General features: G+C 42.5%; 1 protein-coding gene across 3 annotated transcripts in view; it reads left to right on the forward strand.

Moving 5' to 3' along the window:
- The window catches only part of PLXNB2 (plexin B2), a 350928-nt gene that overhangs the window by 224282 nt on the left and 103918 nt on the right, over positions 1–22728 (forward strand). For all 3 annotated transcript variants that reach the window (XM_079994025.1, XM_079994023.1, XM_079994024.1), the window contains exons 4-6: positions 11753–12869; positions 15280–15462; positions 17403–17525. In XM_079994025.1, the coding sequence (XP_079850151.1) occupies positions 11753–12869; positions 15280–15462; positions 17403–17525 (1423 nt within the window). The remainder of the gene's footprint in view (positions 1–11752; positions 12870–15279; positions 15463–17402; positions 17526–22728) is intronic.

The following is a 22728-nucleotide window of genomic DNA, read 5'->3' on the forward strand; positions in this document are numbered from 1 at the left end:
GGTTGGTAATAAAGTAGTATTAATGGATGTGACACATTATTTCCATAAGTTGACGTGAAGTTCCAAACTTAGAAATTCTCTTGCCCTCATCTGGTTCTGTTTATGTATATTTACATGTGATATTGAGATGGGATGGGTATGCGCATCAAATTACAATACAAATAAACAAAATTCACATGTGGGCAATAATTTGGATGCATATTTTCTTTCCTCCTGCAGCTCCTAGCCTAGAAACTGATGTCATAATTTCTTCTCTGGATAAGGGCGCCTATTTTTTAAAATAATACTTTGGGGAGGGGGTCTTACTTTTGTCTATGCATATGTTTTTCCTCTGCTAACTGTCAGAATTATACACAGAGATAATGGTCTTCAGATTATCTAGTATTCCTTTTCTGATACCCACATCTCCCCTTTGAAATAAATTCAGGCTGACTAGATTTGATTACTCATGTTGATACTTGATACAATAAAGGAAGTAGCCTGGCCATTTTCTTCAGATTTTTATCCACATTGATTTCTATAATAAATAGTGCATAATGGATCTGAATAATTTATTACCTAAAAAAGTAGAAAAGGGAAGAAAGCTAATGCTGATTCCTGTCAGGGCTCTGGTAACAGGACAAACTATGAGAACAGACTGTGAAATGAGCCATACCAAAATGGGTTCATGTAGAATGCTCTAGAATTCACACTTACTTTTAAGTGCAAGTAATCCGTCCCTTGGGATTTCTAGAGTAAAGAGGCTCAGCCACAGGTCTGCGACAATATCACGTTTGCCCAGGATGTTGGTAACATTGCATTAACCTTACATTAGGAACAACCTAAATGGTATACTGGGATAACAGCTGTGACCAGAATTACTTGTAATGGGGAATGGCAGAATCAGTTACATGATAGCTTCCGTCGCCAAGGCTTCATGTGTCTACAGTTGGCAGGCAGGGCCTTGTTGGTGCTGGCCCTCAGGGTTGCCCAGTTGGCACTGACCTGTAAGAGAGCCTTTTCAGTGGCAGTTGCCTATCTGTGGAATGCTCCCCCTGGTGTGGTCGGCCTCCCTCTTTATTGCTTTTCAGAACAAACTTCAAACTCAGCTTACCTGGAAAGGTTGCAAATGCCATCCCCTTTGGTTCTGATTAGATAAAAGGTATCCCAAAACGAAGTGAGAGTTCACTTTTATTATGACTGACAGGTCCTATTTCATTTTTTTTTTTAAGAGATTGTAAACTTTTTTTTTTTAATTACCCATTTTTTTAATTACCCATTGCAGGGACAAATGCATCATTATTATACCATATTGCAGGAAGCAGGACTGTAGCAACATGGGTGTTGCACCAGCCTTTTAAAGTAGCCCAGATCTACTGATCTTTTTGGTAGGGTGGAAAGGGGGAGTTAGAGGAATCATAGAATTGTGGAGTTGGAAGAAGAAGAAGATGAGTTTGGGTTTGATATCCTGCTTTATCACTACCCTAAGGAGTCTCAAAGCGGCTAACAATCTCCTTTCCCTTCCTCTCCCACAACAAACACTCTGTGAGGTGAGTGAGGCTGAGAGACTTAGAAGTGTGACTAGCCCAAGGTCACCCAGCAGCTGCATGTGGAGGAGCGGGGATGCGAACCCGGTTCACCAGATTACGAGTCCACTGCTCTTAACCACTACACTACACTGGCTCCCAGGGTCATCTAGCCAAGTGTTTGCCAAACTTGGGTCTGCTCTCCAGCTGTTTTTCAGACTACAATTCCCACCACCCCCGGCCACTGGTCTTGCTAGCTATGGATGATGGAAGGGGTAGTCCAAAAACAACTGGAGACGCAAATTTGGGAAAGTGTGTTCTCCTTCACGGAGAGCATGTGTTGCGGTGGGGTCTAACAAGACATCCCACTGTTACTGGGCGGGTAAGAGATAGTGGCCGCCATTGCGATTGGGCTCCTCTTGTCGTTGGGGAGAATTTGATGTTGCCATTTTGTGATTGACAGCCATAAGGTATAAATTTCCTGCGCGCAGTGTTGAGCTTCCTCTTTTCGCTGCGTTCATTGGATCACTCGCCCTCCCTCCCTATGTTTATGCTTTGACCTTCCTATGCCTGTCATGGGGACATCTGCTTTTGGGGCAGTGGCCTGGTAGGAATTTTGTCCATTTGGCAGATTGGCTGGTGCCATTTGGTTTTTGCCTACCACGTAGCAAATCGTCACAACTTGTAAGGTTGCGGTTAGGCATTGGTTTTATGAATTGGTTGGTGGAGGGGCATGGATTGGCTGTGCCTGCCCCTCTAATGCTGCTGCTGCAAGGGATTCCGTTAAAGGAATCCAGGGGTTCGCCATGCTTTTGTCTGAACCCCTGTCAAGGGGCTAGGGTCACACAAGAGCCCCTGGGAGCATTTGGGGAGAAGTGAGGGCATGGTACCCAGCTCCATCTTTCTCCCCAAAATGTTTTCCCTTTCTGACTTTTGTGGGCGTGCAAATGTCAGTCTGTCCCCGTGCGGGGTCAGATAGTTGCAACCAATGCCTAAGCAACCACTCACATTTTTTTGTATTTTAATAAAGTTGTGGCCAAAATTATGCCAAAAAACTTAAACAAAAATTCTGTTTGAATTGTGTTTTATTGGGGTGGCTTAAGGACGTGGGTGGCGCTGTGGGTTAAACCACAGAGCCTAGGACATGCCGATCAGAAGGTTGGCGGTTCGAATCCCCACAACGGGGTGAGCTCCCATTGCTCAGTCCCTGCTCCTGCCCACCTAGCAGTTCGAAAGCACATCAAAGTGCAAGTAGATAAATAGGTACCACTCCAGCGGGAAGGTAAACGGCATTTCCGTGCACTGCTCTGGTTCGCCAGAAGCGGCTTAGTCATGCTGGCCACATGACCCGGAAGTTGTACGCCAGCTCCCTCGGCCAATAAAGCAAGATGAGCGCCACAACCCCAGAGTCAGTCACGACTGGACCTAATGGTCAGGGGTCCCTTTACCTTTACCTTTAGGGACCTCAACACGGAAAGACTGATCTAGTCCAACCCCTTGCAATGGTATACTAATGCTGGAGTGTAGTCCAATGTTTCGTCTTCATTATTTGTTTTTGTTTTGCTTTTTAGGTGAGTGGAGTGGGGTGGGACTGGAATATGAAGTTGTTTGCGGCAGCAAGGTTAATTGAACACTGAAGGGAGCCCGGGATAGAACTGAGCATTTCAGATGTGAGTGGAATGTCACTGCCTGGACTACGTAGACCTAGAATAGTAGTTTCTTCCAACTAAAGAGTAAAAAAGAAAATCCTGGGGAATGCCCTCATCCTGCCTTGCCCGTAACTTGCTGGCACAATCCTTAAAAGCACACTGCTTTCCTTTTGAATCAGTGCAACCCACCTGAGGAAGAAAATGCTATAAATTATTTTGATCCCAGCAGCTGAAAAATGCTTGTTATGGCACTTTTTGAAACTCAGAGATCCAGCTGATCTTGGCTCTCTGGAGACATTTTCTGCATTCCCCGTTTCCTTCATGTTCCACTTCTGTGAATTCTGTTTAGCTATAGGACTTAGTTGAAACATGTAATTATGTTATTGAGTCTTAAAACTGGCCTGGTCAGGAAAAAAAAAAAGAAATATTATTGCTGCACTGTATTGAAAACAATTGCCTCATATTAATAACTATTTTAAATTATTTCACTGTTTCTTTTGTTTCACTTGCATCCTTCATTCCTAAAGGTGAAGGTTAAGGGTTTGGGATAAAACTACTATGCCATCTGCAATGGTTTGCATGCAAAAATTACTAGGCCATCCTTAAAAGCAGGGCATTTCTGACTTTTGTTGAGGAGGAAGCACAACCAAAATGCTGCTGTACTTTGAAACTTTGGTCTTTTTAGGGTGTACATAACATATTAATGCATATTTTTATTCTGTAAAATGATTCTGCCATTCCTTTACTGGGGACCCTTGGAAATAACTCTGAAGGGTTTCCTCTTGCAAAAAGGAATGAACTTAAATGGAATTTTAAATGAGTAACAGTCTACCCTTGCAGGGTGTGAAAGGAGGCAGGAAAGGAACAGGTTTTTCAGGAAAGAGCGCTTTGCAATTCAATTAATCCCAGCAGATGTCCTGGGCAAATGATGGGCCTTGATAGTTTTGGAGGGAGGAGGAAAGAATTGTGCACAGCTTGAGTTTGGTGCTGAAAAGGACTGCATAGCTAATCAGGTGCTGTGTCAAAGGCTCTTTATAGTTCACAGTTCTGTGAGATTTCTGAGAGCGACCCTGAACTTCCACTGCTGTGGAACTGGGGACTTAAATATGGGTGGAAGGGAAAGATTGGTTTAGGGCATCAGGGCCAAAGCATAACAAAGATTGGTTTCAGTGTCAGATTCCAGAGAAGGTTGCCTCTGTTCCCTTGGACAAATCTCACAGGTCTACTTCCCACATTTCATCTTAAACATATGGGGTGCCATCTCATGACTTTTAAAGATGAATGAAAACCACAGTGTGACAGTTATGGTATGCATGCCCATCTCCAAAGGAGGAGCTTTGCGAAGGCTTCTTAACTGGGCCATCTCTTGAAAACGGAAGGATGTGTTGTCATTTGCACAGCCCTTTCTCACATAATCCCAGACGAAGGAATGGCTAAGAATCAGTGGCGGCTTATCCACACTTTTCCTCTGCTCTTTTCAGACACAAGGGCATTATTATTATTATTATTATTATTATTATTATTATTATTATTTTCCTCCAGAGCTTTCCCTGGGAAAACCCGCTCTTTAAAGCTTAATCGGAGCAAACGTCAATCCACAGAAAACCCAAACTGATGTTTGCTCCAGTTAAGCACCAAAGAGTGGAATTTTGCAGGGGGACAGGACTCTGGGGCAACAAAAAAATTCTTGGATACTGAGCTTTTAAGTATGGAACTGTACCTGGAAAGAGAGGAGCCAAAGGTAAAAGTGGATAAACCCTGAGATGCAGTAGCTGAACTTGGCTGTGAGAAACCCAGATTCACGTTCTCATTCAGCTGCAGAGCTCACTGGCTAGCACTGGACAACACAGAATCTCTTGCATGATGCTGTTTGTGAAGTGGGAAGAATAATAGAAATTGGCTGGCATTGTGTGTACATCCATATCACTTGTTAATCATATACTGGACCACAAGGAGGGTCTAGACACTCCTTCGCCTGCCACATATACGTACTTTCTAGACTTGAAATTTTCCACAGGTTTTCATGGATTAGGGTCTACTTAATGAAATTGTTGATACTGTGAGTCTGTGTGGTGTTGCAGCTGAGTGCAAACAGTGAGGAAGGAAGTCACCGAAGGCTTAATAATCCTACACTTACTTATACTTTTTCTGCACATTTTTTTTTTTACAACAGTTTAGAACAAAGGTGGGGAATCAGTGGCCTTCCAGATAATGTTGCCCCTTCAGCCCCAGTCAGTATTCCCCGTGGTCAGGGATGGTGGGAATATAGTCTGGCAGCACATGGAGGGCTGCGGCGCATGCTTTTTGCTATTATCACCACCCATCTTTCAAGCCAGAGGCTCTCAGGGCACATAGCATTTCGTTAAAATGCTACACAGCAAATAGAACATAGCCAAATTAAACCAATAGATGTAGCAAAACATTAATCCAGCAGCAGGAAAAAAAAATCTTTAAATTGGTTGTCTCTATAGGCCTGAAGGAAAAGACACATCTTAGCTTGATATCAAACTATTAACAGTGGGGGCAACAGCATATCCAGTAGGAGGGAGCTCCTTATCCAGGGTGCCATAGCAGAGAAGGCCCTGCTCTGCACTGTCACATAGTGAATGGCAACTGTTGATTGAGCTATGAGCAGGGCTTCTCCTTAAGACGTAGGAAATGGAAAAGATGCATTTTCAGATACTTGGGTCCCACCAAAATCAGCATCTTAAATAGGGCCTGGTAGCAATTAGGCACCCAGTGCAGCTTGGTGGTGCATGACCTCACATTTGGCAATAAGATTTCTTCCACATGGTCAAGCATAATTGTGAGCTCTCACCTGTGGTCATAATTGCGCCTCCATCGTCTGATCTGTTTCATTGCCCAGCATGCCTCTGAAAACCATGCAACCATCCAACCTCCACTTTGCCAGAAAAGACCTTTATGACCCTGCTACTACAGTTAGAAAGACAAACTCTCCGTTTGTTCCAGAGCAATCTTATTCTTGCAGTGTATAGTACCCTGTTTCTGTGGCCTTTTTGAAGGGGATGTTCTCTGCACCTCTGTGGCTTAGCTTCTGGCATAGCTTCTAAGTCTCACTTGCTTTCCAGTGCTGGCTTTCTTTCTTTCTTTTTTATTTTGTGGTATTTTTGCTTTTATGTTTCCTGTACCTTAGGAAATACGACTGACAAATGTTTACGGTAAAGAAATGCTTGATGAGATGAGACCGCTGTCAAAGTTGCTCAGAAGTCTCCCGTATCCTGGGCAGACCTTTGTCGAAGTTAAAGTATAATAAAGTGTGCTGCAGTTGTGTGTCATCTTCCTGTTTTACTAGGTGCTCTCCTTAACTTAAAGCCTTCATAGTTTTTTATCCTCCAGCTGCCGGGTTTAAGACCCCAAGGGAAGTTCTGTGCACTATCATTTACCCCCGTTTATGTATCTAGTCATAAAAATACAGTGATCGCTGCCAGGAAGGAGCAGAATTAGTGGGTGGTTAGAAATGTCAATATGGGCATATGACTCTTTCCTCTCCTGCCTGAAACTTTCTTGCAGATTGGATATTGACTTTTTTGGGTCTCATTAGCCAGTGGAACTGATGAGTCAGGCAGCTCCGGCAAGCAGTTCACTTTTCTGCCAACTTAAAACTTCTGTTTTGGCGCAGACGACCAGATTCTCTTCCCCCCACAACATGTTTTTTTCCTTTGGTGCCCTGTGCTGTTTACACCCACCCTTGTGTTAGTCCCTGCTTTTCTAGGTTAGGTTTCCTTGTCTTAAATTGCTGTCTCTGAGGCCTGACATTTGTCTTTGCCGGTCTAGAGCTTTTGGTTCTGGCTTGAGCTTCCTTTGAGCTTTCCAAATCCTCTCCTCAGCATGTCAGCTGTGAATGCTTGGGTGATTAATGATTGGAATTGAGACTGCTGGATCACATAGTCTTTCCCCTGATTTCCCTTCCTCTGAATAATTGTTTTGTGCTTTGCAGGCCTGTCATTATTTGCAAGGGGTGGGACATCTGTGGTTTGGAAGCCACTGAGGTTACTAACACAGAGAGAGGAAGAGCCCTTCCCTGTATATTCTAGGTCGCCAGATAAACTCCTCCTCCTCCTCAGGATGGAGCAACATCATTTAAAGTGATGGAGGAGAGAAAACATCAATAGTATTATGGAAGGTAAAGGTGGGTGGATGGAAACTCTTGAAACACCGGAGAAATCCTCAAAGCTAATACAGTGGTACCTCAGGTTACATACGCTTCAGGTTACAGACTCCGCTAACCCAGAAATAGTACCTCGGGTTAAGAACTTTGCTTCAGGATGAGAACAGAAATTTTGCTTTGGCAGTGCGGCGGCAGCGGGAGGCCCCATTAGCTAAAGTGGTGCTTTAGGTTAAGAACAGTTTCAGGTTAAGAACGGACCTCCGGAACGAATTAAGTACTTAACCCGAGGTACCACTGTATCAATTTTCTTGAAATTCAGTCATCACGGATCTGGTCCCGGCATAACATTTTCCTGAAGATCATTCTGAACGGAGTCTGCCAAGCAGTAACACATGCAAATCATTACCTTAGAACTGAATATGCATTGGGGGGGGGGTGATATCTGTGAAAAGGACGCTAGATTTCTGCCAGCTCACCTGACTGCAGATTTTGCCTAAAAATGCAGGTGATCATTTCTGTCGTTGTTTTTATTTTTGTATGGGGATCATTTTCGAAAGGCATTTCTGTGGCTCATCACAGAATGTGTGCTCAGGAATCCCCACATCCAGTCAAGTTCATGAAATCCAATTGCAGGTTTCTCTAACTTATTCTAATTTCCACCCAGCCTGGACCTACCCTCACCTCCAATTCTCCCTGCTTTATTTCTTCTGCTTTAGATATGGGCAAAGGCACAGCTGCTAGCATACCACCTGCCAGACTTGCATGCATATTGAATTAGTGTTCTGGAATAGCTGGTGGAGTGTTGGTTGCTCCTGAAGGTGCATGTACTCCCACTGTATGATGTTGCTTGCGAGTTCATTAATCGGGCTTTATTGATTGTATATTAGAGCTTAGTAAAAAACCAGCTGGGTCTCAAGCAATTGTTGATGCAGAAAGGCATCAGAGCAGCAGAAGCAGGCAGCTCAAAAGAAGAAGAAAACTGGGATTTGGAGTACGCGGTCTGCAGGGTGGATTTGATATAAATCAAATCAATTTAAATCACGATTTAAATCACTAGTCAGTAAGACTTGATTTTATTTTTATTTTTATTTTTACTGAAAGACACATTCTTGCTGGTATAATCTTAATATTTACAACCAGATGAAGGTTTCATTTTTGGAATAATAAATTTTCAGAGTAGTTTTTACAGTTATATCAAAAATTACTGGTTTGATTATACTATTAGAAATACATAGACAGATAATTATGAAATTATTGTGAGGTTTAATAAGTTAACTCTTTATATTTGGACAGCTTTTCTGCTGTACTTTATTGGAAGGAGAAAAATAGTCATTTCCTTAATAACAATTTAAACAATGTGTTTAACTAAATCAATAACATTATAGCATGTGTATCCATGTTTGTTAACTGATGTGGTTAGACAATTTAAAAAAAAAAACAACTTAGAGCGAGTTTTAGCACACATGAAAAGCTTAAAACAAATCCTTATTTCCTGATGAATAGCCTTTGGAATATAATGTAACTTAAATAGAAAACTATCTTTAGAAATATTTTTCCTCCAAAAGCATTTTATTTTAAAAATCCAATTTATTTATTTATTTATTTAAACTAATTTATTTTTATCGACCCTGGTGGACTGCAAGAAGACCGGGTTTGATAATGCATGAGTGTATGTTTATGTATGAAGCTAATTTCAACCAAGATTTTTGGCATCCACAAGTCTTGTATTACATACTACTTCAGTGCCTTTTGGAAGCTGAGAACATGATTGAGAAATGCTTGCGTTAATAAAGGAACAGAGACACTAGTGCTGTCGTACATAATCCACGTAGGACAGCCAACCAGTAGTTCAGTGAACATCCTGCGTTGGCTGCCTGCATTGGGTTCTTGCATTGGTTTGGTGCAACCAAGTACTGTATGGCAAGTTTGAGGAAAGCCACATAGCTTGAGTTAGCTTGGCTGCCGCTGATCACTGTGTTAGATGTGCCGACCGGGTGTGGGCACCAACACTCTCCCATGTCTGGGCTTGAATCGAATCAGCACTGAGAAAATAGCATTACTGGCTAGTACTTTTTCATGAATGATCAGATCGTTCTGTGTGCCGTCTCCTGTTAGTTCTTGAAACATACATTTAAGATAGGCCAGTATGATTATCCGTAGATTACAGCTGGAAGTTAAGCTGAGAAAGCTGGCTTGCCTTAAAACTACCGTATTTTTTGCGCCATAAGACGCACCTGGTTTTTAGAGGAGGAAAACAAGAAAAAAAATATATTCTGAACGAAACAGTGGATGCGTGATTTTTTTGGTGCAGGCTGTAGCCATGGACATGCTATATGATCTGATGGTGAATTTGGGGTGACCCAATGCAAAAATCTTGAGGATCCATGTGGATCTGTGCTTTGTAACCATGTTTTTACACCGTTGCGGCCCCACGCAACAGTGGATGCGTGATTTTTTTGGTGCAGGCTGTAGCCATGGACATGCTATGTGATCTGCTGGTGAATTTTGTATTTTGTAAACACACTGCTAAGGTGGTAGTAAATGAGAGAGCCACGTATTCTCATAAGCAACGCTAGCTGTCATTTGAGCAACACAACTGGTTTTTAGAAACGTAGGTCATTTGCTGCTCTCTGAGTTACATATTGACCTTATTTGGGCAACATATTAAGCACAAATGTTGATTCCTGGGCTCCTGGAGAGGAGCTTGGCGTGTGCTTTGCTTCTCCCCAGCCTTTTTTGCTACTGCACTGTGCTGCACTGAGTGCTAAACTGAGGTTAAGAGATGGCCTCACTAACCACAAGCTGTAACCTTTGTTCTTGGTTACCGTTTAGGGTTAATGAGGAGAGAGTTTAACCGCAAACCCCAATTCAGAGTGCACACTAAGCCAAACCTTGGCTTAGCTTTGTGTGTCAAGGAAGAGCAAGGCAGCTACAAGTTCCTCTCCCAAGAGCCTGTATGTACCCTTGTGCAAAGCCAAAGTTTGGTTTAGTATGTTGTGTGAACCAGGCCATTGCAATGTCAATGTTTCCTGCTGTGCCTGTGAATATTTCCTTTATCCTGAGCAAACCATTTTGTATTACTGGCTTTTTGGACTGATGAAGCATGTAGCGAAACCTGTAATATACCCAGAGAACAGGTCTCCTTTTGCCCACTGGCGTTATTCTTACCAGGGTGGCTTTGATTTGCCTTTCCGTGATTGATCTGATCCATGCATACGGCTTTGTGTTTCCAACTCAAGACCCATTGAAGAACATCTCATCCAGTTCAATCTTTGAAAATGCTTTGAAAAACTTTTTCATATTCTCCAGTGCGCTACCCTTGCCGTTCTGGCGGCACGGGGTTGCCGTTCTGTGATTGGACTTACGATACTTGTTGAACGGTTCATTTATCCAGTCTGTATAACATTTACTGCACGTGTAACTTGTTAAGATAGAGTTGTACATTTATCCACTCCATGTTTACAGTATCTCCAGGCTTTGTCTTGCACATGGCACCTTAGTATGTTTGTTGTTTGAATGGTTACAAGTCTATCTCTATTCTAGCTATTATTCTAGTAAATTTGGTTTTATACTTATAAGCCAGTTTGTGGTGTTGTTGTTTTGTTATAATGTTTCCTGCCCACCAGGGAGTGCAGAAAAATTGACTGTGAATTGTGGTTTGCAGGAGTGAGGGATGTGGGCTGCGGTTTTAGTTCAATAATTTGTGCTTTAATCATTGGGTTTTTGTTTGTTGGTTTTTGTTGCTATTTGTAAGCCACTTCGAAGAACTCCTGGTGTAGAAGGGGAAGGTGGGGGAGGAGGTTATACACTTGGGGGGGGGGGGACAAGCAAAATAAATAAATGGCAGAATTTTAGATTCTAAGAAACATAGCTGCTGTTGAAAATGTCAATGCTATGCCAAACCCCCACCCCAATTCCTACCAGTACCATTTCCACACAATAACCAGCCACACTTTCTTCGGCACTGCTGATTAATTTTGGCAGTAGCAATTAGAGGCAAGAATTTAAACCCACCATATGATAAGTTGAAGCCTTAATTATTATATAACCAAGCATGCTCCTGATGAGGGACACTGATGGGCAGTATAACTTATTTATTATAATTTCTTTTTAAGCCTGTTATTTTTGAGAAGGGATTTAAACTCTTATTTTAATGCTCGTGTTCTAAAGTATTCAAAGCACATCATCTGCAAAACGATTCGATTTGTGCTTCGTTCCTTCAACCATGATACCCTCAATACCGCTTTGCAATCTCAAATTTATTGATAGGACCTCTATTGCTACCACAAAAAAGTAGCAGCAATAGAGGGCAGCTCTGTTTAGTTCCTCTTATTAATAACAAAGCCGACTGAACCTTCTCCGTTGATTGTGATTTTTTTTGCCAAATATCTTAATTCCTTAGCAAGATTATACAGGAACAAATCTCATTTTTATCTAGAAGTAATATATTTCATATGTTTCTTTCTCAGGTATCGCACAGAAATGGCTGTTTGGATTTGGACCCTGAGCATTCTGAGCTTCTCTTGTTTGACTTGTGCACTGAGGCCTAAGAAATGGGATTCGTTTCTGACCAACACAGAACTGAACCACCTGACGGTGAACCACAAAACGGGGACAGTCTATTTAGGTGCAGTAAATGCCCTTCATCAGCTTACGAGTGACTTGAAACCCTATCCGTCCGTGGGTGAGGTATCAACTGGGCCACAACTTGATAACAAAATGTGCACACCTCCCATTGATGCAAACCAGTGCACTGAAGCAAAAGATACTGACAATTACAATAAGATATTTTTGCTGGACACACAAGAGGGACAAATTGTGGTTTGTGGAAGCCTGTTTAAGGGCATCTGTTGCATAAGAGAGCTCGAGAACATTTCAAAGATAGTTTACTATGAGAACGGCAGCGGGGAGAAATCGTTTGTTGCAAGCAACGACGAGGAGGTAGCAACGGTGGGGCTGATCACCTCTTTGAAAAAAGGCCGAATGATGTTTGTGGGAAAGGGAAATGGACCAAGTGACAATGGGATCATAATCAGCACTCGGCAACTTTTCGACGGGGATGGGAAAGACATTTTTGAACTGTATGCAGAGCCTGCTGTGATCAAATCAACTTACCCTTCCTCAAGCACGCAGCAGTTTCTGTACATCTTTGAAGACAGCAAATATGTGTATTTTATTTTCAATCAGTATGAAAAGCAGCCCCTTAAAAACCGGACAGTAATTGGGCGGCTTTGCAAGGAAGATGAACAGTACCATTCCTACTTTGAAATGGACTTGGAATGTAATGATGCCAGTGGTCCTTACAACCAGTGCAATGCTGTCTATGCCTCTGTGCCTGGGCAGGATCCAGCACCATCGGAGACAGAGGATGGCGCCTCATCAGAGGACAAAATGCTAATTGCACTTTTCAGGAGGATCAACAAAGACAATAACTCTGTGGAATCTGCCATGTGTGTGTTTTCCTTGGAGAAGATCAACCAAAAAATGGAGGAAAAACGGGAGCAATGCTATATGAAGGATAAACGGAACGTGTTTTACAAACCTTTCCGAACAGAAGCCGCTCCGTGCACTTCTCAGTCTCACCCGGTAATATGAAAGCTTTAAAATAATATTATTATTATTATTATTATTATTATTATTATTATTATTATTATTATTTATTTCTTTATTTGAAAGGTTGGAAATCCTGTTTTTTAGAAACACATTTTAAATCTGTGAAACAAAAGTGTGAGGCCTGGGAGCTGGAATCTAAAATGTTTCAGCACAGGTCGTTTCGGTTCCAGATTTTTTTTTTGCATAACATGTAAAATCTTTTTTCTTCTTCCCTGGCACTGTTATAGCACTGTTTTATACTAAGTTGTACTTAGTCAGGTTAATATTCAACTGACAAAAATAGTTATGCACCTAGTGTTCACTTTTGGAAGCAAAGTGTAAATTTGACCATTCAGGCTTTTTAAGTGGGCTTGATCCAGTCAAAAGGTGCCATTGTCTCAGTGAGACAGATTTGCTTTGTATGACCTACATTGAGATAAATCCAGTTTTAAATTGCTTCATTTGAACTAGATGATACCCATTGCCCCCTTCCCCCTGATCACTAACATTCATAGCAGAAACCAGCACCAGAATTTTGCACTATGGACCCCACTGAACAGGCCTTCATTGGTGCAGTTTGGGGGCCTAGAGTTGGTTTTCTATCTTTAAGGTGGCATTTGTTATCAGTTTGTCTTCTAATCCTTTTGAAAAAGCGAAAATTGAGATATTAGTTTTTCTCATTCTTAGAGACAATAACGTGAGGAGAACAACATTAAGTGTCAGTGTAATGATGACAAGCTTATATCTATAACTTTTTTATTAATGAGTCAATCTCCTTTATTGGCATAAAAAGTGCATCATATACATGGATCATAGTAGGAGATAAAGGTAAAGGTAAAGGTACCCCTGCCCATACGGGCCAGTCTTGACAGACTCTGGGGTTGTGCGCCCATCTCACTTAAGAGGCCAGGGGCCAGCGCTGTCCGGAGACACTTCCGGGTCACGTGGCCAGCGTGACATCGCTGCTCTGGCGAGCCAGAGCCGCACACGGAAACGCCGTTTACCTTCCCGCTGGTAAGCGGTCCCTATTTATCTACTTGCACCCGGAGGTGCTTTCGAACTGCTAGGTTGGCAGGCGCTGGGACCGAGCAGCGGGAGCGCACCCCGCCGCAGGGATTCGAACCGCCGACCTTTCGATCGGCAAGTCCTAGGCGCTGAGGCTTTAACCCACAGCGCCACCTGCGTCCCATAGTAGGAGATACTTTAGGATAAAACTGTCCAGGCATCATGAGGTACGAAGATGGCTCTCAGGACCTATGGTGACGTAATTTCATAGAGTCACTCAGAAATCTTGCCGCATTCTCCACAACATCATTACAGTGGTACCTCGGTTTAAGAACAGTCCGTTTTAAGAACGGTATGGTTTACCAACTCCACAAAACAGGAAATAGTGTCTTGGTTTGAAAACTTTACCTCCGTCTAAGAACGGAATCCGAACGGTGAAAGGGCACCGGCGGCGGGAGGCCTCATTAGGGAAAGGGCGCTTCGGTTTAAGAACAGTTTTGGTTTAAGAACGGACTTCCGGAACGGATTAAGTTCGTAAACCAAGGTACCACTATACTAGCTTTTATAGCTTGTATCTGAAACTCAGCGAAATTATGGACGACTCATTAAAAAAATAAAACGCTTCCTATCATGTACATTAGCGTCCTTTACATCCAGAAATTCACCTTAGATTTGAGTGTGGCCAGATTTTAATATTTTCTATCTTGTATTTCTTTAAAAAATTAAAAAGCTATAAAATGATTTCCCTCATTCTAAAAGGGGGAAATATTACACAGGAGACTTTTTTTTAAGTAATCCCCCATATATCCCATTTTTCAATTTGAAAAACTGTGGGGGGGAAATAAAAAAGGATTTCCAATGGGGTGGTTTTCTGTGCCTTCCTATCCCCTAGACCAACTGCAGTGCCTCCCAGCCTAAGCATGGGCCATGATCCCTATATACAGCCTCTTCAAGGGAGGGCTTTCCTACTAACTAAGGACCCTCATATCCAAACATCTTCATATGAATGCCCCACTTAAGATATGCAGAGAGGAGTTTCCACATCACAACATGCATCAGTTTGAATTTGGGTGCCACCCATACCGTATATCCAGCCCACAGAATCTTTGTCCAGGGGATTCCTGAGATATTTCTGCAACCACCTTAGGTCAGGGTTGGATCATAAGCCACCTGAGGTCTCATCCCCCCACCTGTGGGACCTTCAACTAGCAACAATGGGGGAGATCTGCACCAGCAGTGATATAAGCTGAGCAGAGAGGTGTCTCCATCCAGTCAAACCCCATCTACACATAGTGTGGCATAAAAGAGGGGGGTGGGTTGGATTTCATCCCTAGTTTCAAAGTTCAGAGTTTATCACCTGTCTGATTGTTGTGTTTCTGTTTCTTGCTTCATTTCTTAGAATTCAAGCCAAGCCTTTCCATGTGGTTCTGAACATTTACCATACCCTCTGGGAAGCAGAGAGGGAATTACTACAGAACCTTTATTGAAGAAGAAGGGTATAGACTTAACTGCAGTGACCTTTGCCGTAGAGAACACGCATACAGTAGCATTTGTTGGGACATCGGACGGCAGAATCCTGAAGGTAACCTCAGTGTCTTAAATGCTTTCTTGTTGTTGTTGTTGTTTAAAAAAGAAGTGTGGCCTATTTTTGCAATATAAGAAAGCTATGGCCAGAATGAATCTGCCATAGATATAAGGTTTATCCAGTATGTTGCTTGACTTTTAATTGAAACAAACTTTCAATAAAGCATTTCATGAAGTAAATTCAATAAGCATATTCAAACAATTTGTTTATATGTATTGTGGCAATAGTGACGTATTGAACCCCAGAATTAAAAGTAATCATAAAAAATAACCATTCCTGAACACCATGAAATCAAAATATGTGAACATATTTCAGCCCAAAATCAATAAAATCATGTTCAAATACAGTGGTACCTCAGTTTACGAACTAAATCTGTTCCTGAAGTCCTTTCTTAAACCAAATCTGTTCTTAAACCGAGGTGTGCTTTCCCTAATGAGGCCTTCACTACGGGTGCCCTTCCACCGTTCGGTTTCTGTTTGTAGACCGAGGTAAAGTTCGCAAACCGGAACACTACTTCCAGTTTTGCGGAGATCATAAACCGAATCGTTCATAAGCAGGACTGTTCTTAAACCGAGGTACCACTGTATGTCCTTCTCAAAGCTGTACCTGTGTGTGCATTAAAATTCAAATAAACATAAACCCATTAGCCTGGCAGAAACCTGGAACGCCTCCCATTTGTTGCAGTTGTTATTTAGTAGAGTTAGGGCAACCAAAGTCTTCATTTAATCAAAGCCTGATAGAGTTCTGCCTCATACTAATGTATCTTTTTTGTCCCATTCCCAACAGATAACTATAGCCATTGACGCTGAGCTATATTACTGCTCTTCCTTGTCTTCTTGTATGACCAGTTCACTGCTGTGTTTGAAATGGGAAAGCTATGGTTTGTGCAAACTACATTTGGCCTACGGACTAAAACCGGGAACCCACTTTGAATGATGTTTCCAATTATGACTTGCAGGCAAATGATTTGTGCATACCAGAGCTGGATAGAACAGCAAACTCTACTAGCCTGCCAGGAGCAAGGAAGTCAAGGTGCATATTGGAGCACTTGCAAGAAAAGGAAATCATGAGCAGAATGCCAATGGCAATGCCAATAGCAAAGCAAGTTAATTTCATTAAGCAAATGAAAAAGTAAGAGGGGTTAGAATATGACCAGGCTAACAGCAAGGTCTCTTGAGTATAAACCCTTAATAAAGGTAAAGGTAAAGGTATCCCTGCCCGTACGGGCCAGTCTTGACAGAGTCTGGGGTTGTGCGCCCATCTCACTTAAGAGGCCAGGGGCCAGCGCTGTCCGGAGACACTTCCGGGTCACGTGGCCAGCGTGACATCGCTGCTCTGGCGAGCCAGAGCCGCACACGGAAACGCCGTTTACCTTCCCGCTGGTAAGCGGTCCCTGTTTATCTACTTGCACCCGGAGGTGCTTTCGAACTGCTAGGTTGGCAGGCGCTGGGACCGAGCAGCGGGAGCGCACCCCACCGCAGGGATTCGAACCGCCGACCTTTCGATCGGCAAGTCCTAGGCGCTGAGGCTTTAACCCACAGCGCCACCTGCGTCCCATAAACACTTAATAGATATCCCTAATACAGAATAAGGATCAGAAATTATGAATTAATATATTGAGTGTAATTTTGAAACTTGTTTGACTCTTGTGGGCCCTTCCAGCTGTACAGTTGTATGATTCTATGATCTCAATCATAACACATGAAAAAAAATGGCAAAGAGCTTTGCCCAGATAGAAACTGATAATTTCACCAGAATAGAGCGAGATTTTGAAAAGGCATTGATGTTTTGGAAGAGCAGTGCTCCTTTCTTGCAGCTCAACCATTATTTCTTGGAGTGGTTTTGTTTTAAAATGAAAATGTCTAAGTGTGTTTCAACTTAAATACGTTTTTTATTTACTGAAATAGCTAAGATAATGTAGTTAATCTGTATTCCAGGTGTTTCTGTCGAATCCTGAAAAGGAATATGCTGGAGTCCTTGTTGAAAAAAACAAGCCTATCCAGAAAGATTTCGCCCTAGATGCTCTCCAAGAGAACTTGTATGTGATGACTGCAAAAGAGGTACAAAATGCTTGGAAACAACAATGAAACTTTAAATATCATGTTCATTTTGAACATGTTTCTCAGGGCATATCTGCAGGGTGAGCTGGACCTACAGTTGTGTTGCTAAACGGAAATCACAAGAAATACGCAGGAATAGTCCTTTGAATAGGGAGGCATATTTTTGCCACACACATACAAAATCAGAAGTTAACCAGTGTTCCCAGAGCTGCCACTCTGCACATGCCCCAAGACAATGCGATCTCTTTATTTTCATTCAGCAAGCAACTGTGCAGACCCATTGCAAGTGCACAGAGAAAGCAACCTTTAGCATAGTTTCCTTCATGGAAAGCAAATGGCTCGTCCTCATTAGATAGAGATGTGAAGGAACTCTGGGTGTAGAGCAGCAGCTAATTATGCACTTGGGCCAAAGCAAAAAGCCCCAGGAGATCTCCTGGTGTAATGTGTAGTTCGGCTTGCCTTAGCCCAAGTCCAGCATGCAAACTATTGGACCACATGGCCTGTCATTGGTAATTCTGGTGATTTGAAAGCTGGTTGTCGTGTGCTTCCTGGAACCAAGAACTCTACAGTGTAATATATATATATATATATATATATATATATATATATATACACACACACACACACACACACACACACACCCAGCAAGTAATGTGTACATGAAGAGGATTTGATGCAGCTTTTTCAGGGACAAATAGGGAAATGGAAAGCAAGTAGGTATCGCAAAATTAAGAGAGGTTTTTTAAAAAACAAACAGCAGAAGATGACATTTACCTCAGTTTATTTAAAAGGCCTGGGTGAACAAAGGCCTGACACCTAAAAGATCACAAAGAGGGTGCTAAGCAAACCTTGTTGGGAAGGCTGTTCTATAACTGAGGTGCCACCACTGAAAAGACACTGGTGGTGGCCTGCCTCAGTTAATTCAGTAGAGGTGCTGGGGACTGGGGTTTAAGTAGGAACAAATGACAGAAGGTAGTCTTTCAGGTAACCTTGTCCCAAACTATTTAGAGCTTTAAAGCTTAAAAACAGCCATTTTAATTTGTCCCTGAAATGGGCTGGGAGCCAGTACAACTGACAGGAGCATTGTTGTAATATGGTCAAACCACTCAGTGCCAGTTAATAATCTTGCATCCCAGTTATAGACCAACTAAGGTTTCCAGGGTGTTTTAAAGACAGCCCCAAATACACCAGACAACAATAGTATTGTGTAGAGGTTGGGAAATTCCTCCCCTGCATTGTCTCTTTTGTTTTATGTGGCACTTAAGCAGATGCAGAAGCTCTGAGGGTTAGTAGTATTCCCTTTCAAAAATAGAACAGCACAAAGTAGTCATTATTCCTGCTAGCTTTGTGGCTCAGGGTCTATTCCTCCATCTTCTGCTCAGCAAATTCAAGGCGTCATTAAGAATCATCTACAGGTGCTTGTTTGGGCAATAGGCATGATTAGTATAATCAACTCTGCGAAAGGATTCTCTTCAAGATTTTTTTAAAAAGCAAGAAGAGTAGATTTAAATTTAATTTGTAGTTCTCTAATGACTTACAATTTAGTGCTAGGATTATTGAGTGATTTTATCACATGACTGAGAGTGTTGCCAGCTTGCATCTGGCCCTGTTCATGTGTTTCGCTGACCCTTGTAATCCATGAGGTGTGATATTTGGAATCCCTTTTATCCAGAGTTCATTGTATATTACGGGAAATTGCAGTGTCCCTTTAACCTTAACTACTTGGGGAAACCAATGAACCCAGGTTTGGGTTCAAAGATAATAACATTTCTGCAGGCAGGAACCCAAAGTTAAGACAGAAGGCAGAATTGGGATTCAATATTACCTTAACGGAGTGGAGAACTGGGCCCAGGCTATCAGAATGAATTTCAGTAGTGACAAGTGTAAGGTTCTGCACTTAGGCAGGAAAAACCAGCTGCATGAATATAAGATGGGAGACGCCTGGCTTACCAGTAGAGTAAAGTAAAGGGACCCCTGACTATTAGGTCCAGTCATGGCCGACTCTGGGGTTGCAGTGCTCATCTCGCTTTATTGGCTGAGGGAGCCGGCGTACAGCTTCTGGGTCATGTGGCCAGCATGACTAAGCCGCTTCTGACGAACCAGAGCAGTACACGGAAACACTGTTTACCTTCCCGCCGGAGCAGTACCTATTTATCTACTTACACTTTGAGGTGCTTTTGAACTGCTAGGTTGGCAGGAGCAGGGACCGAGCAACGGGAGCTCACCCCGTCGCGGGGATTCGAACCACCGACCTTCTGATCGGCAAGTCCTAGGCTCTGTGATTTAACCCACAGCGTCACCCGTGTCCAGTTTATCAGTAGTACATGTTAAAAAGATATAAGGGTCTTTGCGGACCACAAGCTTGACTTGAGTAAACAGTGTGATGCAGCAGCAAAAAAAGGGGAATGCTATTCTAGGCTGCATCGACAGAAGTATACTGACCCGATAAAGGGAGGTAATAGTCCTGCTCTATTCTGCTTTGGTCAGAGCACTCCTGGAGTCCTGTGTCCAGTTCTGAGCACCACACTTTAAGAAGGATATTGACAAGCTGAAATGTGTGCAGAGGAGGGTGATTAGGATGATAAAGGGTCTGAAAACCAAACCTTATGAGGAACGGTTGAAGGAGCTGGGCATGTTTAGTGTGAAAAGAGAAGACTTAAGAGATATGAAAGCCATCTTCAAATATCTAAAGGGCTGTCACGTGGAGGATGGGGCAAGCATACTTTCTCCTGCTCCAGAAGCTAGGACCCAAACCAATGGATTTAAGTTACAAGAAAGCAGATTCCAAGGAGACGTCAGGAATAACTTTCTGACAGGAAGAGCTGTTTGACAGTGGAACAGACTCCCTCAGAAGGTGGTGGAGTCTCCTTCATTTGAGGCTTTTAAGCAGAGGTTGGATGGTCATCTATCGTGTATGAGTTTGTTGAGATTCCTGTGTTGCATGGGGTTGGACTAAATGTCCCTTGGGATCCCTTCCAACTCTACAATCCTTTGATTTTATGAATAATTACCTGCTTCACTGGGGAGAGTCCCATGGACTGCAAGAAGATCAAACGTATCCATTCTTAAGGAAATCAGCCCTGAGTGCTAACTGGAAGGACAGACCTGAAGCTGAGACTCCAATACTTTGGCCACCTCATGAGAAGAGAAGACTCTCTGGAAAAGAACCTGATGTTGGGAAAGAGGGAGGGCACAAGGAGAAGGGGATGACAGAGGACGAGATGGTTGGACAGTGTTCTCGAAGCTACAAACATGAGTCTGACCAAACTGCGGGAGGCAGTGGAAGACAGGAGTGCCTGGCGTGCTCTGATCCATGGGGTCACGAAGAGTCAGACACGACTAAACGACTAAACAACAACAACCACTGGGGCAAAGGAGAGGAGAAGGAACAAGTTCCCTGAGTTTCACCGTGACCTAAAGCTGTGAGGACATGCTTGAAACATGAGCTAGATATGAGTCTTGTGACTGTGTGCTTCAAATATTGAGAGGTAGATTGTGGATCATTGGAGTCATGACAAAGGGAGGGAGGTAAGCAAGCTTCCATAGATCACTTTAGAGCCCTGTCTTGTATAGTGTCCAAGGAAGCAACCCAAGTTATTTATAACATCCCCCAAATGGTTCAAAAGTAGTCAAAGGCTCCTTGCTGCCCAAAAGAAAATAGCAGAGAAAAGGCAAGGGGAAGTGATAGGAAAGGAAAGGAGCTCTCTGGTGTTGGAGCAGTCTGTTGTCATGGATGCCCCACAGGGATCAAACCAACAACTGTGGAACAACCAGACTGAGGAAGACAATGGTTGGAATAAGCGTCCCTCTAGGGGAAAGAGGAAGGCGAAGGAAGACAAAAAGTGACTTATGTTCAGTAGAAGGGAATGCTAGAGTGAGACTGCTGCCACAGGCCAAAGCAGATTTTTTGGATGATAAACGACAATACAAGTGGCGTTTGGGAATATACGTGAGAATTGTGACCCAATAAAAGCCATACTGTATCTGGAACATAGGTATAACAGGAATGTCCCTCATGAAGAGCAGAGATAGATGAGCTTAACCTTTTGATATGATAAGAGAGAGAACAGTCCAAACAGAAAGAGAAAAGAAACTTCAGGTGCTGCAAAACAACATTTATTTAGTGCCCAATGTGTTTCAGAGAAAATATTTTCACAAGGATACTGTAAAGTTGCAAATGCCACATAGAACAGAAAGAATGATTGGTACAGAATCAATACAGAGTGAGATACATTAAGTTTCTTTGTGTAAGTACTGTATATTACAAGCATTCAAAGCAATACTGCTACAACAAAACTTGTCTGTTTGAACAAAACCAAGTTAGAAACAAACCCCTGAAAATGAAACAATCCCAAAATCACTTGTGGGGTGGGGGAGAGTTTGAAGTTGGTTCCATTTTCATTTCTACCAGTTATCCTTCTCTTATTTATGTTTTTGAGCTCTTATACTGCCCCTGAGAGAGGGATTTTCGCCAAAATCCCGTTAGAGTCTAAACACTGTTTTGAGGCACCTGAATTTACCTCCATCCTCTCTCTCTCTCTCTTTGGCCTGCTAGTGGTACTACCCCAATTTTGTTGTTGCTTTTTTTAAGTTATCGTTGGAACAATGCCAATTACAAGAAAAGGAAGCATCTACCTCGTCAGGGCTAATTAATGACTGAATAGAGACATTTGCTTGTGTTAGCAGTTGGCAACTGGCGTCTATCTTAAATTAGGCACTGGCATAAATCCAGAGTTCTTGCACCTCTCAATCCTATGAGGCTTTCAATAACAGCAGACAACCAATGCTAAAGTTTCCTTCAGCTGCACACTTGGAAAAATCCCACACTCATTGCACCGTCACCTGTAGAGTGAACCTAAAGGAGCCAAAAGGCTTTGAGACATGTGAACTGACCACCTTGGCAACAGAAAGCCATCTCCTTGATAGTAAATTGCTTATGAATGAAGCAAAACAAATGAAATTCTAAACACAATCCCTTGGGGATAAAATTGCTCTGAAACTTCCAGGTGTTTAACGTCACGGACCACATCCAATATCAACAGGTAGATCCGAATCTGAGCATGTATAACATGCTTTGAATATCCTATTTAAAATATTTCTGTGCTTTTAGATAACGTTTGGTATAGTTAGAAATACTATTCCTTGAGGAATATGCAAACATGGCATCATAGTAACTTTTGAGACTTTTTTGGTGATGGAAAAA

Source organism: Podarcis cretensis (assembly GCF_951804945.1).
Source record: "Podarcis cretensis genome assembly, chromosome: 10".
Lineage (NCBI taxonomy): Eukaryota > Metazoa > Chordata > Lepidosauria > Squamata > Lacertidae > Podarcis > Podarcis cretensis.